Here is an 18,062-nt window from a genome sequence, read left to right on the forward strand (position 1 = left end):
ACACAACATTTTCAGAGTCTACACAATGACTCAATCATGTTTGCTCGGCCTAAATGCAAGATAACGTATCTTATTGTATGTGTGTTCATGTTCGAAATAAACTCCACTCAACTCAACAATGTTGTTAACTAGAGATGTCCGATAATGGTTTTTTTACCGATATCAACCGATACCAATATATACAGTTGTGGAATTAACACATTATTATGCCTAATTTTGTTGTGATGCCCCGCTGGATGCATTAAACAATGTAACATGGTTTTCCAAAATAAATCAACTCAAGTTATGGAAAAAAAGTGCCAACATGGCACTGCCATATTTATTATTGAAGTCACAAAGTGCATTATTTTTTTTAACATGCCTCAAAACAGCAGCTTGGAATTTGGGACATGCTCTCCCTGAGAGAGCATGAGGAGGTTGAGGTGGGCGGGGTTGGGGGGGGGGGTGTATTGTAGCGTCCCGGAAGAGTTAGTGCTGCAAGGGGTTCTGGGTATTTGTTCTGTTGTGTTTATGTTGTGTTACGGTGCGGATGTTCTCCCGAAATGTATTCGTCATTCTTGTTTGGTGTGGGTTCACAGTGTGGCGCATATTTGTAACAGTGTTAAAGTTGTTTATACGGCAACCCTCAGTGTGACCTGTATGGCTGTTGACCAAGTATGCTTTGCATTCACTTGTGTGTGTGAAAAGCGGTAGATATTATGTGACTGGGCCGCCACACAAAGGCAGTGCCTTCAAGGTTTGTTGGTGCTCTGTACTTCTCCCTACGTCCGTGTACACAGCGGCGTTTTAAAACGTCATACATTTTACTTTTTGAAACCGATACCGATAATTTTGAAACCGATACCGATAATTTCCGATATTACATTTTAAAGCATTTTTCGGCCGATAATTATTATTGTTAACCATTGCATGAACAAGCGTACCGAAGGTTTTGGCCTAAATACTAAAGATACTTTACAAACGCTGAAATTAAAACAAAAAATCCCTTAATTTTGAAGTACTTTTTCACCATTTCCCATCATTTGGAAGTAACAGTATCCATGACTTGTAGTTGTATACCTACAAAATTGGCTAACATGCTAAATATACAAATTATTATTAACAGTTAGCATGCTAACATGCTAAACGTTAATTTGATGTATTTGTCAGAATTCTTAAAGCAATCAGACATTTGAATTATTTGTTTTATTAGAATATGCTTTCATATGTAATTGCAGATTAACACTTAACTAATAGATATTAGTTAAGTGTTAATCTTCCCTAATGACATCATGGAGACCCATGGATGGGAGCAGAAATAGAGGAAGACAAAGAGTGAGATGGCGAGATGAGATAGACAAATATTGGGGAACAGTGCAGTGGCAGGGAGCAGCTAGAGATCGTTCACTATGGCAGAAACATGCTGAGGCTTTCGTCCAGCAGTGGACTGACAACGGCTGATGATGATGATGATGAATAGATATACAGTAATATGCACAGCATGAGTTGTACTGTAATAATAATGCTTTATTAAAACATGCAAACTAGTCATGTATACTGTTAAGCTTGATTCTAAACTACATCAAACTTATCTACTGGGATTCCTATTCAAATTGGAATTGCAATTCTACCTCTTGTTTGCGACCTCAATTCATATTTATTTAAAGAGGAACTACACTTTTTTTGGAATTTTGCCTATCGTTCACAATCATCATGAGAGACAAGAATACACGTTTCTTTTTTTTCACGATTTTAAAGATGATAAAAAAACGCTTGAAAGATGCGGTTAATGGGAGTCACTGTTGTAGCCTTCAAAGCCTTCTAAAACAACTTCTAAACCCTCCAGCAACGTTTTGTGTACACACTGCAAGTCTATATATAATGTAGTAACACACATGTTGGACAACAATATGTAATATGTTCAATATTTACCATAATTTGATCATGTTAATTATTCCCGAGACTGATTTCTTTAGCGCATTGATTTCTGTTTCCATAGCAACACACGTCCGACTTCTGGCAACATGTGTGTTCCTACTTCCGGAATCAAACACGAGTGTGTTTTCTAATCATGGCAGACTTGTTAACAGACAACGAAGACGACCATTTTTGGACAAATGAGGATTTACAACCTTATACTTTTGAAGTTAAATATAATGCTGCTTATAGAAACCAGCACGAAGGAAGAGTGAGACTTTGGAGCAGACTTGGAAGCCGGGAGGGAGCGGTGAAAGTGATTTTGACGCTTTTAATACAGAATTCGGCGCCAAACTATTTCGACATAAATGTAGTGCTTACCCGAAATCAACAGGAAATGAACAACTGTCCATCGAGTGAGTCATTTTAATATCGATAATGAAGCACTCAGTACGTCATGCGTGTTAGTACAACTACAGTATATACACTGTCTGGCTAACAAAACATGAAATGTGGGCTAATACTTTACAGATACTGTAATATGATTGTTCATGTTCTTCAGTCAGTACAAATTGGTGTCGTATCGCAGTGTTGTGCATTACAAACTCAAACGTGTTTTGTACTGACGTAGAAGCTAGCTTATCTCTTGCCGTAGCTAGCTTTTACGGCTAATACCGTAGCATGGCGATGTGTTACTACGCTAGAAAAAGAGTTCTTCAGTGTTCGCTGTTACAATAACAATGTCGCTACAGTTTGATTATTGTACAGGTAACGGAACGTAAATGAAGAATTGTTGGCGGAATGCATTTTTAAAGTGATTGCTCCCATCAGCTAAATTCCCAGCCACCTATAACGAGACCCTTTTTATGTTAGAAAGCGGAAAACATTTAATAATGATTGTGAACGGTAGGCACATTTCCAAAAAAAGTGCAGTTCCCCTTTAATGAAATTCCATTCTCAATTCAATCTGCAATTTCGCACAAGTCTCCTGCATACATCGGTGACAACTGATTTAGAGTTATTAGTTAACGCACTATCACATAGCTACACATTCTGGCATTCGTTACATGTGTGCCTTGTTTTTTGTTTTTATCTACCGTATGTTTCGGACTATAAGTCGCAGTTTTTTTCATAGTTTGGCCGGGGGTGCGACTTATACTCAGGAGCGACTTATGTGTGAAATTATTAACACATTACCGTAAAATATAAAATAATATTATTTAGCTCATTCACGTAAGAGACTAGACGTTTAAGATTTCATGGGATTTAGCGATTAGGAGTGACAGATTGTTTGGTAAACGTATAGCATGTTCTATATGTTATAGTTATTTGAATGACTCTTACCATAATATGTTACGTTAACATACCAGGCACGTTCTCAGTTGGTTATTTATGCGTCATATAACGTACACTTATTCAGCCTGTTGTTCACTATTCTTTATTTATTTTAAATTGCCTTTCAAATGTCTATTCTTGGTGTTGGGTTTTATCAAATAAATTTCCCCAAAAAATGCGAGTTATATATGTTTTTTTCCTTCTTTATTATGCATTTTCGGCCGGTGCGCCTTATACTCAGGAGCGACTTATACTCCGAAAAATACGGTATTTATGTTATTTATTCGTATGTTTATTGTTTATAAACCTTGTGGTGCAAAAGAGACCAGTCTGGGCTGTTGGGATAGGCTTCAGCTTCCTGTGGCTTTGAAGAGCATTTTTAGAAAAATAATGACAGGATCGATGGAAGCATAAAATAATGTACTAAATGTGGATTTACAACATTTAGTACCAGCATCACTGCATGTATTTTTCCTCCAAAATGTTTCCCAGTGTGACTGAATGAAGGTCAGGCACGTTTGTGGGATGCAGAGCAGACAAGTGAATATTAGTTTGGCTTGCAGCATCCTTCAAGACACTGCAGGGAGAAAAGAAAGCAAAGCTGGCCTACATACATATTTGTAGTCTCACTTTCACCACGAGGTGCGATACTGGAAACTGCTCCTGTCACTTTGAATAACAGTTTCTTTGTGTGGCATTCATTAGATTCAGTGATATAATCCTGGTGACAGAACTAATATCTCCCTTGGAAACAGCTGTAAATGTAAAAAGACAGAATCAATCAAGAAATATTGTTGTCTTTAGTAATTTGTCATTGCAACTTAAACATGTTTAAACCCACATAAAAAACAGAGGGTTAGTGATGTGCATGTACAGTACTCTTGAGTGGTGGTGGAAACTACAAGCTGCACAAGCCAGGCTTTGTGAAGTCAATGACTGTACTGCCATCTTGTGGTAGCCTCATGATCATGCAGACTCAAATAAGTTACTACACTTCAAGGGATACTGTTTTATTTAAAAACAACTCATCTGTAAAATACAAGGAAAATAAAGATTTTGTGACTTTTGTTTAGAAAATTGTGTTGTCTTTTGTGGATTAATAATTTGCCTATTACCCTGCATATTACCCTTTCACTACAGAGTGGGCAAAGGTATATATGCAAGCTATTATATTCAGCCACATAAACTACTGCTATACAACTGGGTCTCATACCTCAGAGAATATCCTGAAGTCACTAAAGTCTGTCATCAAGAGAACACAAACAATTCTAGACAAAAAGCCTCTAAATCAGTGGTGTGAAACGTATGGCCCGCGGCCCGCATCAGGGAAGAGTTTGCTAAGTATAACAATGAGCAGACATTTTTGAATTAAATAAACTGCTGTTCTAAATGTGTCCACTAGATGTCACAATAGCAATTCTTTGTATCTTTGTAGACTATGCTACATATGTAAAAAAAATAAACCACATGATGTTAGTGCACCAGTCGAGGAAAATGAGCAAACAACATAAATAACATCCTGTAATTTGATTTTGATATTATTTTTTGTATCTTGATAGATTGAAAATTAACATAGTTGACTGATGAACATTATCACATAATTTATTCAGAAAGTACAAATAACGACAAATAAAGATACTATTAACCGCAACATGTAAGTGTAAAAAAAACAACAACATTATGATTTGTACATTTTCAGAATGTGCTTGTTCTATTTTTAAACAAAAAAAAAACAATCTGAAGTTGTCTTTATTTTTAAGTTATCGTGCCATTATTTTAGCAGTCCGGCCCACTTGGGAGTAGATTTTTCTTCATGTGGCCCCCGATCTAAAATGAGCTTGACACCCTTGCTCTAAAGCACTGGTTCTTAACCTGGGTTCGATCGAACCCTAGAGGTTCGGTGAGTCGGCCTCAGGGGTTCGGCGGAGCCTCCGCCACGGAGGTAAAGACACATCCGACTTATCGTGTAAATAAAAACTTCTCCCTATCGGCGTATTATGGATACCCTCAAGCAATGTTCCCTCTAATTTTCCATCTGATTTGCAGGTTTTTTGATTGATCGATTGAAACTTTTACTAGCAGATTGCAAAGGAAGATAATACATTATATGAAACAGTACAGTTTACACAGTACAGTACATATTCCGTACAATTGACCACTAAATGGTAACACCCGAATACGTTTTTCAACGTGTTTAAGTCGGGGTCCACGTTAATCAATTCATGGTAATGTGTGTATTTGTGTAATTTGTTGTGAGTTCATGCACTGTGTTGGTTTTGTTCTTTGAACAAGGTGATGTTCATGCATGGTTCATTTTGTGCACCAGTAAAAAAACATTTAACTTTTTCTTGAATTTGAAAACATTTTATTTTATTTTCTCACTAAAGAAGGGTTCGGTGAATGCGCATATGAAACTGGTGGGGTTCGGTACCTCCAACAAGGTTAAGAACCACTGCTCTTAAGTATCATTCTTGTAACATTTTAAGTAAGTATAACATTTTGGATTTAGATAATGATCAAATATTCATGGATGCTTGCCTCATCTTTAGAGTTCTAAATAAACTTGCTCCCCCTCCCATGATAGATTTTATTAATAAAAAAATAGCAGTCAAGTAAACACCAGAGCAGTAACCAGAGGGGACTGCAACGTACAAAGGCGCATGACTAAATTTGGCCAAATGGTGGGGTCTATCAGAGGCTTACAGTCATGGAACAGGCTGCCAGCCTATGTCAGAAACTGTGACACCTATTCAACATTTAAAAGTGCACTGAAACAGTGGTTGAACACTAATCAGACATGCACGCACAATTAGATTAATCACTAGTTTTTTTGGTTTGTTGTTTGTTTTATTTTTTTGTCCATGGTCTGTGCTTATGGTATGCTTGTAATGTGTAATGTCTTGTGATTTATGTACTCTTTTGTATCATGACCTGTTGAATGTTTACTGTATTAACCTGACTAGGACAACGGATGAAAATTAGCTCTATGTTAATGAATATGCATTGTCCTAATTCAAATAAATAAATAAATATATTTCGCCCAAAATCAGCTTTAATAGACTCCAGTTCACCTGTGATCCTAATGATTCGGGCTGCAACGGTTAGTTGACATAATTGACAATTATAAAAATAATCAACATAGGTTTGTTATTGTCAACTGGTCGCTTAATACAACGTTTAAATGATAAACCTCCAAGAATATCCATACTTACACTTTCATAGTCTTAGGTCAGAGGTTGTCTATCTGTGGTACGTGTACCACTAGTATTACCCGAGCTTGATCTAGTGGTACGCCAAAGAATCACTTGGTTAAAGTACAGTGTTTTTCCCTATATTTAAACACAATATTAGTATAGTACCGCGGTACTAATGAAACATATTCGGTACTATATCGCTTCTGAAATGTACCGGTCCGTTGGATCTACACCTAACATCCACTGTAATGTAACATCCAAGTACAGTAGCGTATCTAGTCAATACTACTATGATTACGTCGATATTTTTTGGCATCACAACATCTTGTTTTTTTTTTTTTAAATTTATATTATGTTTATAAACTCAGGAAATATGTCCCTGGACACATGAGGACTTTGAATATGACCAATGTATGATCCTGTAACAACTTGGTATCGGGTTGATACCCAAATTTGTGGTATCATCCAAAACTAATGTGAAGCATAAGTGATTATTCCATTTTAATAGAAGTGTAGATAAAACATGTTAAAAGAGCAAGTAAGCAGATATTTACAGTAAATGAACAAGTAGATTAATCATTAATTTTCTACCACTTGTCCTTAATAATTTTGAAAAAATAATAGAATGGAAAATGACACAATATGTTACTGCATACGTCAGCAGACTAAATTAGGAGCCTTTGTTTGCTTACTTACTACTAAAAGACAAGTTGTCTTGTATGTTCACAATTTTATTTAAGGACAAACTTGCAATAAGAAACATATGTTTAAAGTACCGTAAGATTTTTTGTTAAAATAAAGCCAATAATGCAAATTTGTGTGATCCCCTTTATTTAGAAAAGTACCGAAAAGTATCAAAATAATTTTGGTACCGGTACCAAAATATTTTTGTTACTGTGGCCAAACATATTCATTATACTTGTTTTTAGGCTATTGTATTTTAATGTTGGTCTTTATAGTGGTACCCGTAGAGACATGTTTTTTCTGAGGTGGCACTTAGTGAAAAAAGTTTGAAAATAAATGCAGCAAAATAACCGGAGCAGTACAGGATAAAAACTATTTTTGCACTGAATGTGATGTTTACAGGCCATGTTGCATTTTATCTGTCGATACGGAGCTGAGCCGGAAGGCAAAGCTCTCAATTTACCCGTCGATCTACGTTCCCATCCTCACCTATGGTCATGAGCTTTGGGTTATGACCGAAAGGATAAGATCACGGGTACAAGGGGCCGAAATTAGTTTCCTCCACCGGGTGGCGGGGCTCTCCCTTAGAGATAGGGTGAGAAGCTCTGTCATCCGGGAGGAGCTCAAAGTAAAGCCGCTGCTCCTCCACATCGAGAGGAGCCAGATGAGGTGGTTCGGGCATCTGGTCAGGATGCCACCCGAACCCCTCCCTAGGGAGGTGTTTAGGGCACGTCCGACCGGTAGGAGGCCACTGGGAAGACCCAGGACACGTTGGGAAGACTATCTCTCCCGGCTGGCCTGGGAACGCCTCGGGATCCCCCGGGAGGAGCCGGACGAAGTGGCTGGAGAGAGGGAATTATGGGCTTCCCTGCTTAGGCTGCTGCCCCCGCGACCCGACCTCAGATAAGCGGAAGTGTGACGGCAGGGGTCGCATCTTTATGCGGGGTCGTTCTCCCGGGATGCAGAACGGACAACTCCAGACAAAGCGTGAAGGTAGGAGTATGATTTATTTAACATAAATCACAGCTTAAACCAAAAAGAGGAAACAAGCAAAAGGAAAGTGTGCCGTTCGCACGAAAAGCTAAAGAAACCCAACTTAGCGCTGGAATCATAAACTAGGAAATGTACTACCTGTGGCGTGAACAAACGAGACTTACATGGACCAGGCATGAAGCGAACAATGACGCCAGGCCGACTGACTGGCAAAGGCAGGCTTAAATAATGCCTCTGATTAGGGCTCTGGTAGCAGGTGAGCGGCCGAACACTAATCAGAGACAGGTGAACATAATTAGCAACCATGGCAACCAAAACAAACTCAGGGAGGTGCACACACAGGAACTAAAAGGAGTCCAAAACTAACAGAACATAACTACACAAAACATGATCTAGACCACAGATCATGACAGGAAAAAGATGGATGGATGGATGGATGGATGGATGGATATGTTTTTCCACTGTGGTAAACAATTTGTTTCATAATAACTTCTGTTTATTTAATTGCAATTCAATTTACTATAATAAGTTTTAAAAATGAGTTAAAATGAAGTCGCGGACCAAACGTCAAACTCAAACATGTACAACAGTTAAGCAATAATCTTTTGACACATTGAAAAAAATAATCACTGACTATTCTATTAAAACAATTGTTTGGTGCAGCCCCACTAATGATGTAAAAGCATATAAAAAAATAATTGATTGCTGTGCAGTGGATACCAGCTTGTGTGGCTGTGCAATAGCATGTTGTGGTTGACAGCTCAATGGCTAGGGCTGCTTGCCTTGATTCTCAATCAGAGGGGATTTGTGGTCTCCGAGTCCAGCCCGGCGTGTGCAGGGCTGGACTGCATGAGATAGCCACTGTTACAGATGGATGATTAATAATTATCACAGCAGGCTAGATAGTAAATGACTTACTTGTTGGAGGCACACTGGACATTGGTCAGCACGGTGAAGTTATTCCTTACACTTCGAAGGCTTGCCAGGACCTGAACACAAGGCAGGAGAGATAACCATTACTCCCTCATTTTACATGCATGTACAGTATATACTGTATCAATTATTGCTATATATCCATATAGCAATGGTCACTTTCCTAATACAGCATCAACAAGACATTTCGACATCTGAAGTCATTAGTTTAAAACTAGATTCGTTTTTTAGAACAAAACATTATCTGTTGGACAAAACTTTAAAGATCGAACTGCACCACATCTTGCAGGAATTAGGCCGAGTCAGCATCAAATAAGCTTTTCATTCGTCCTGACAAACATTACCCACAACAAAAACAGTAGTTCTGATTAGAGGAGTAATCATTTGTGTAGTACTTCCTCCACTCTGCTGGAGACAACAGCGAGGCGTACGCATTAGAATTAAGGAAAAGTAGAAGAAAACAACTTGGATTGTAAATAATGTAAATAATTAAATGTATATACTCTGATGATTAACTTGTGTGATGACTGTATTATGCTGATAGTATATATTTGTACCATGAATTGATTAACGTGGACCCAGACTTAAACAAGTTGAAAAACTTATTCGGATGTTACCATTTAGTGGTCAATTGTACGAAGTATGTACTGTACTGTGCAATCTACTAATAAAAGTCTCAATCAATCAAAAGGATAATATAACAAATAAGGAGCTATCGACTCTTAAAGGGAAACTGCCTTCAAAGCTCTCGAAACCCTCCAGCAACGTTTTATACACACACTGCAAGTCTAAATATAATGTTCTGTTGGTCATGAACCCCAACATGCAGAGATTGCGGGCGTAGCGCAGGTAAACATGACTTTAATGCAGTGGTTCTTAACCTGGGTTCGATCGAACCCTATGGGTTCGGGGAGTTGGCCTCAGGGGTTCGGCGGAGGTCAAAACACACCCGACTCATCGTGTCAATACAAACTTCTCCCTATCGGCGTATTACGGATACGGCAACAGCTGACTGGTTTGCAGGTGTAATTTGTCCGCAGGGGACCGCAGGCCGTAGTTTGGACACCCTTGCACTAGAGCAGGGGTCAGCAACAAGGGAGCCCTAGTGGGATCATTTTTAAAAAAGGATTGAAAATAGAAAAAGATGGGGGAAAAATACTTTTAGTTTTAGTATGTTTTTTGTTTGAGGACAAACATGACACAAACCTTCCCAATTGTTAGAAAGCCCACTGTTTAATATGTTTGTGTGTATGCTTCACTGATGAGAGTATTTGGTGAACATCTTTTGTCCTACTAATTTCGGCGGTTCTTGAACTTACCATAGTGTGATGCAACAGTTTGTTTACATGTAAAATCTTCCACTCCTTCTTTGTCTCATTTTATCCACGAAAATGTACATGCTGTGTGTGAATGCACAAAGGTGAGCTTTGTTGATGTTATTGACTTGTTGGAGTGCTAATCAGGCATATTTGATCACTGCATGACTGCAAGCTAATCCATGCTAACATGCTATTTAGGCTAGCTGTATGTACATATTGCATCATTATGCCTCGTTTGTAGCTATATTTGAGCTCATTTGATATCCTTTACTTATGCCCTCTTTGTATATAATTTAGTTCTGCATGTCTCATCACATACAGTATCATCTTTATGTAATATTGGCTGCATTTCAGATAGTTGTTTGTGTGCCATGTTGTTCCAGACCACAGCAAACATTACCTAACTTGCCAAAGATTGTAATAAATCTATTAGAAGAAGACAGCCTGCCATTTCCTTTAACTTGGACACACATCTATACCTTTGGCCTTTAAAAGCCAGTAATTTTCAGGAGTTATCTCACCTTTTGAGTAGCCTCTGATTTACTAATGGTTTCTAATGTTTTAAAAATGTGTAGAATAAATATTAAATTTCAACATTCCTGTCAACAAAGATTTGCTTCAGCCTGCGACACATAGTCATTTTGATAGTAGGCTATTGTAGCTAATATAGACACTTACATCATGTGTTGCCTTCATTATAAGACTTATATACGGCTTTTCATTTTTTGACCTGATCACTGAACATATAACAACCCATGCCACCTTTCAGGTAACTATCCAGGAGCATGTGCGCTCAAAACAAATTAATCTGAAGTAATAGATGTTTAATGCGATATTATTTCATGATTAATTGCATGCGTTAACACGTTACATTTGACAGCCCTACTGTATACTGCATATGTATAATAGGGTTGCATTAGGAAGGCCATCCAGTGCAAAAACTAAGCCAAAACTAATCATGCAATCGACTCACTGTGGGGACCCCTGAAAGGGACAAAGTTCAAAGCGAAAAGAAAAACTCTACTCTGCTTTTTTCAACACATTGGCTTCTGTGAATGTTATACATATCCATGTATTTTTACACTAGTATGACCAATTGTACAGTTAATACAGGTTTTATGATCAAAATCCAAACCGATCAGACGACGAGAACAAGTTTTTTCCTACGATTTTGAGAACCAAGAAATGGAGAAATATTTACCTGGGCAAAAGGCGTCACGATTAGGTCATCGCCATGTCTGCAAGGACAAAGAAATGTGTTTAAATATAGTGCAAACACCAGACAGACACTTAGCATTGTTCATGCCACATTACAAAAGCTAAGATAACCCAGGCTGTCTAGTCAACATAATCAGCTAAGAAAGATGGGAGTCCAAAGAGAGTAGGAGGAAGGTCAATCTTGCAGTTGAGGATGGATGCGACCTTGTAAGGCAATTTTATTCAAAGACTAATCTATTTTTGTAAACCGAGAAAGAGCAAGACACTTCAGATCAGTGTCATGCAGTCTGGAGCCACATGTCGGTTACTGCGGGGATATTTACAGCCATCCCCACTGGTATCTGCAGATCAACATCAGGGTGGGTGATCCACCACAGCCAAGCTGCATGCATGCAGCGTCTCCCACAAGACCGCAATCTATTTCTGGTGGTGGGTTGCGGATTAGGGGTAAGGGGTATTTAAAAAATATATATTTTCATAAAGGCTGAACATATATTTAAAGGCCTACTGAAACCCACTACTACCGACCACGCAGTCTGATAGTTTATATATCAATGATGAAATCTTAACATTGCAACACATGCCAATACTGCCGGGTTAACTTAAAAAGTGCAATTTTAAATTTCCCGCTAATTTTCCGGTTGAAAACGCCTTTGGATGATGACGTATGCGCGTGACGTAGCCAGTGAAACAGAAGTATCTGTACCCCATTGAATCCAATACAAAATAGCTCTGTTTTCATCTCATAATTCCACAGTGTTCTGGACATCTGTGTTGGTGAATCTTTTGCAATTTGTTTAATGAACAATGAAGACTGCAAAGAAGAAAGTTGTAGGTGGGATCGGTGTATTAGCGGCGACTACAGCAACACAACCAGGAAGACTTTGACTCGGATAGCAGACGCGCTAGCCGACGCTAGCCACCGACCGCACGGATGATCGTGTTGAAGTCCTTCGTCCTTCCGTCGATCACTGGAATGCAGGTGAGCACGGGTGTTGATGAGCAGATGAGGGCTGGCTGGCGTAGTTGGAGCGCTAATGTTTTTATCATAGCTCTGTGAGGTCCCGTTATACTAAGTTAGCTTCAATGGCGTCGTTAGCAACAGCATTTTTAAGCTTCGCCAAGCTGGAAAGCATTAACCGTGTATTTACATGTTCATGGTTTAATAGTATTGTTGATGTTATGTCTATCCTTCCAGTCAGGGGTTCATGTATTTTGTTTCTATCTGCATTTGAGCCCGATGCTATCACGTTAGCTCCCTAGCTAAGTTAGCTTCAATGGCGTCGTTAGCAGTGTTGGGTTAGTTACTGAAAACCAGTAACTAGTTACAATTACTAGTTACTTAATTTCAAAAGTAACTCAGTTACTAACTCAGTTACTTACACCAAAAAGTAATGCGTTACTGTGAAAAGTAACTATTTAGTTACTTCTTTTTTTTTTAAAGCTCCCTTTAATGTCCTTTTAGCCTTCATTTCAGTACTGTTATTGCACTGGAGAATAATACAATCTGTTGATCAACTTGACATGCATTTTTATTTTCCTTTTAACATAATTAATGAAAAACAGTGCAACATAAAAAGGCATTTCTCCTTTCTTTAAACTTGGACCAATGACCATTAATAAAAAACAACTGAAAGTGCAACATAAGAAGGCACATCATCTTCCTTGAAACATAGATAGTGAAATAAAGCCTGACATCTGGAGTGATGCTGCTGTCTTCTACACTTGGAGCCATGGATTGTAGAATCCTTGTTTTCAGTGGCAGGATCATTGACACAGATGGTGAAGTTTCAGTGCTCAGTAGAGATGTAACAGTTTTGAGGGGTTTAAGCACCTGGAGGACCTCCTCTGCCACTCTCACATCATCAGACAGGTTGCTGATGTCTTTGACATTTGTCTGCAGGGTGTTGTGGGTCAATGCAGAGTATATAGCTGCCTGCTGCTGCAACATATCATAAGTGGAGTTCCACCTCGTTGGGACATCATGTATGAGCTTTATGAGTAGGCAGCTTTAGCATTTCTTGCTTTGTCTTAAGCACATGAGCAGCTGTTGTGCTTTGGTGGAAGTAGGTAACCTCCTTCCTGATCCTCCCAAGGAGGCGCTCCATCCTATTGACTGAGATGTGATGCCAAATTCACTACTTGCACTACCTGTGGTCCCAGTCCTGCCTCATTCACTGCAATTATTTGATTTTTGGCATTATCACGTGACTGGGATATTTTTATCCTCCATTCCTCCACTGCTTGTGTCAGTACCTGCGCAAGGTGACTCTCATCTGCCAGTCTGCTGTGATGAAGTGAGCGCTTATCGTCACATAGTTCCCCAGGACGTCCACCCTTCTGTCATGAGCGCAACAGATGATGCTCGGGATAGTTCATCATCCACAACTTTTTTCTTCTCCTGCTCATAAAGATCTGGCAAAATCTTATCGCTGAAGTGGTTGCGCGACGGGATGTCGTAACGTGGCTCAAGCACGTTCAGCATGTGTTTAAAACCCTCGTTTTGCACAACCGAGTCTGCACCTATAAACACACCGATTAAATGGCGCGGGGCGTTCAAGCTCCTCCGTTACTCCACTCGCCATGACCACGCTGTGTGTGGACTGAACGTGCGGACACCTTTTTTTTTTGTTTCATATATCAAACCGCGGATCACGCGTGTGCCGAACCGAAGACACGCCCTCCCCCACCCTCCTCCCCACACCCAGACACACACACACGCCTCTTTTTTTCTCTCCGGCGTGTGACAGAGGAAGATTCAGAAGAAAGACACCGCAGCGCTTCTGTTTCTAGCCGATACTACATAAAAAATAACGTAAAGTAACGCAGTAACGCAGTAACGCATCATGTAGTAACGGTAACTGAGTTACTGAATATAAAAAAATAACGCGTTAGATTACTAGTTACCGGCGAAACTAACGGCGTTACAGTTAATCCCAACACTGGTCGTTAGCAACAGCAATGTTAACCTTCGCCAGGCTGGAAAGCATTAACCGTGTATTTACATGTCCATGGTTTAATAGTAGTGTTGATCTTCTGTCTATCCTTCCAGTCAGGGATTTATTTATTTTGTTTCTATATGCAGTTAAGCACGATGCTATCACGTTAGCTCCGTAGCTAAAGTGTTTCGTCGATGTATTGTCGTGGAGATAAAAGTCACTGTGAATGTCCATTTCGCGTTCTCGACTCTCATTTTCAAGAGGATATAGTATCCGAGGTGGTTTAAAATACAAATCCGTGATCCAAAATAGAAAAAGGAGAGAGTGTGAAATCCAATGAGCCAGCTTGTACCTAAGTTACTGTCAGAGCGAAAAAAGATGTGTCTTGCACTGCATTCTAGTCCGTCACTCTAAGGTTCCTCATCCACGAATCTTTCATCCTCGCTCAAATTAATGGGGTAATCGTCGCTTTCTCGGTCCAAATCGCTCTAGCTGCATTGAAAACAATAGGAAAATATGAGAAGGCGATCAACTGACTATGTCACGCTACTTCCGGTAGGGGCAAGGCTTTTTTTAATCAGAGACCAAAAGTTGCGAACTTTATCGTCGTTGTTCTATACTAAATCCTTTCAGCAAAAATATGGCAATATCGGGAAATTATCAAGTATGACACATAGAATGGATCTGATATCCCCGTTTAAATAAAAACATTTAATTTCAGTAGGCCTTTAAAGACATATATGTCTGTTATTTTTTTTAGTTATCACACTGCGAAAAGTCAGTGTTCAAAAACAAGAAACAAAAAAATACAAAAATTAGGGGTATTTTATTTGAACTAAGCAAAATTATCTGCCAATAGAACAAGAAAATTTGACTTGTCAAGACTTTCCAAAACAAGTAAAATTAGCTAACCTCAATGAACCCAAAAATACCTTAAAATAAGTACATTATCACTAATAACAACTGTACTACTATATGAGTACGTATTTTCTATTGTTTCATTGAAAATAAAACAGCAAACATTTGGCTGTCATCTGTTTTAATATGATACCCAATTGTGTCAAAGTCATGATTTTTTTTTACATGCTTGAAATAAGAAATTATTACTTTAAAAAAGTAGTTTTATACTTGTGAGTGTTGATGACACAGCTTTGCAACAGTTGATATTCTAGTTCCAAGCATGTTTTACTCAATATAGGTCATAAAATCTCAGCAACAAACTGTAATATCTTACTGAGATAATTTACGACCAAAACCCTTAAAACGAGTAAAACACTCTAACATAAAATCTGCTTAGTGAGAAGAATTATCTTATCAGACAGAAAATAAGCAAATATCACCCTTATTTGAGATATTTAATCTTACTTAGATTTCAGTTTTTGCACATATCAAATGTCATCTTTTTGTTGTTACATTACACCTTTTTGGTATTTTACCGTAAATTCCGGACTATAAGCCGCTACTTTTTTCCTACGTTTTTAACCCTGCGGCTTATAAAACGGTGCGGCAAATTTGGGGATTTTTCTTTGCTGACAGCAATAATGCAAATAGTTTTCATAAAACACGTGCAAATACACTGATATGGTGTGTTATTGTTTGTGCTATGGTACCAAATTTTGGACGAGTTTGCTCACTGCAGATGCAGTGAATGTCTAGAGCATTTTCTCCTGTTTAATGCTTTCAACCGGAGGTATAAGTGCTGTTCCGTCTTCTAATAGTCCCTAGCATTTCTACTTGTATGGATTCTTCATTCATTACTCCAAGCAATGTTTGTTAGTTTTACAATATAACTAAAACAATTCTTACCTACTAATGTCTGTCGTGCATATTTGTACGTGCTATTGTAATGTAATGAGCTAGCGTTGTTAGCATTAGCTAATATGCTAACACATTTATGAATGTCAGTGTTTGTACCATTAACTTACAATGACATGCTTTTTGTATTGTTCCAGTTTCACAAATTCCATTGTATATTCACAAAAACCTCACTGTGGAGTTATTGAGTCTGTTTAGCTGATTTGAGAGCTAGCTTTCGCAGCAAGTGGATCCATGACGAAGACCTCTGTTTTGTTGTATAAGCCGTGTTACAGGCACCGTTTATAAAAGGAAACAAATGGATAAACATGACAATTATGTACATCCTGCTATCCCATGGACATTTTTTTAAATAATGTCCAGTCTGTCAATGTATGTCACTGGCAAAGATAGTTAATAAATAATAATGTTTGCACCAATTTAGTGAAATTGTCTAATTTCTGATTGTCAATAACTGACTTGGACAGGAAAGACAGAGGCAGAAACACAGCTAAAAATAAAATAACAATAGAAAATGATTATTTAGCAGCATATTACCGTATTTTTCGGACTATAAGTCGCTCCGGAGTATAAGTCGCACCGGCCGAAAATGCATAATAAAGAAGGAAAAAAACATAAGTCGCACTGGAGTATAAGTCGCATTTTTTGGGGAAATGTATTTGATAAAACCCAACACCAAGAATAGACATTTGAAAGGCAATTTAAAATAAATAAAGAATAGTGAACAACAGGCTGAATAAGTGTACGTTATATGACGCATAAATAACCAACTGAGAACGTGCCTGGTATGTTAACGTAACATATTATGGTAAGAGTCATTCAGAATAACTATAACATATAGAACATGCTATACGTTTACCAAGCAGTCTGTCACTCCTAATCGCTAAATCCCATGAAATCTTATACGTCTAGTCTCTTACGTGAATGAGCTAAGTAATATTATTTGATATTTTACGGTAATGTGTTAATAATTTCACACATAAGTCACTCCTGAGTATAAGTCGCACCCCCGGCCAAACTATGAAAAAAAATGCGACTTATAGTCGGAAAAATATGGTAATTATTATAAAACAATTGCTATAAATCCACCAAAAACATACTTATTGTGACATTAAATAAAACCAACTGTTGAAAGCAAATTACTTTAAATAACAGAAGAAAACAAGCAAAATAGTTATTTTTTAAAAAATATTAGAGAAAAAATAAGAAAGATTCTCAAAATTATTGTGAAATTAATTTAAAAAAAATATGTCACACAGTCTACCGCTATTTTCTTCCCACACTTTGAACCCTGCGGCTAATACAATTCTGGGACTCATTTATAGACTTTTCCGGGTTCACAAGTTTTACAGGCCTCAATTCAGCCTCATCTCACATCAGACCAATGAAATTGCCAAACAGGTCAAATTAAATCAAACACCCTCACATCATTGATTCAGCCATGTAGCACCTTATGGACTCACCATCATTATGGAGAACAAACGAAGAAATACATATAACGCGTTATAAAAAACAAAAAAACATTTGATAATTAAAGATGAATACAATTTGTCCAAAAAGTGGGTGCGGCTTACGGTTTAGGTGTGCTCTATAGCTCAGAAATTTTAGCAACAAATGACATATATTGTCCTGAGAACTAGCTTCCTCTGCAGTTGACATGTGTGTTTTTCATAAAGGCTATTTTTCTTTCTGAAATTTGTAACACTGGCAAAAAACAAAACAAAAACACATTTCCA

The 18,062-nt window shown here is 38.1% G+C and overlaps 1 protein-coding gene across 5 annotated transcripts in view; it reads right to left on the reverse strand.

Moving 5' to 3' along the window:
• pde4ba (phosphodiesterase 4B, cAMP-specific a) overlaps positions 1-18,062 on the reverse strand; it is a 444,992-nt gene that overhangs the window by 143,758 nt on the left and 283,172 nt on the right. For all 5 annotated transcript variants that reach the window (XM_062028304.1, XM_062028303.1, XM_062028305.1 and 2 more), the window contains 2 exons: positions 11,556-11,592; positions 9,021-9,091 (listed from right to left, as the gene is read on the reverse strand). In XM_062028304.1, coding sequence (XP_061884288.1) covers positions 9,021-9,091; positions 11,556-11,592 — 108 coding nt within the window. The remainder of the gene's footprint in view (positions 1-9,020; positions 9,092-11,555; positions 11,593-18,062) is intronic.

This window comes from Entelurus aequoreus, linkage group LG19 (genome assembly GCF_033978785.1).
Source record: "Entelurus aequoreus isolate RoL-2023_Sb linkage group LG19, RoL_Eaeq_v1.1, whole genome shotgun sequence".
Classification (NCBI taxonomy): domain Eukaryota; kingdom Metazoa; phylum Chordata; class Actinopteri; order Syngnathiformes; family Syngnathidae; genus Entelurus; species Entelurus aequoreus.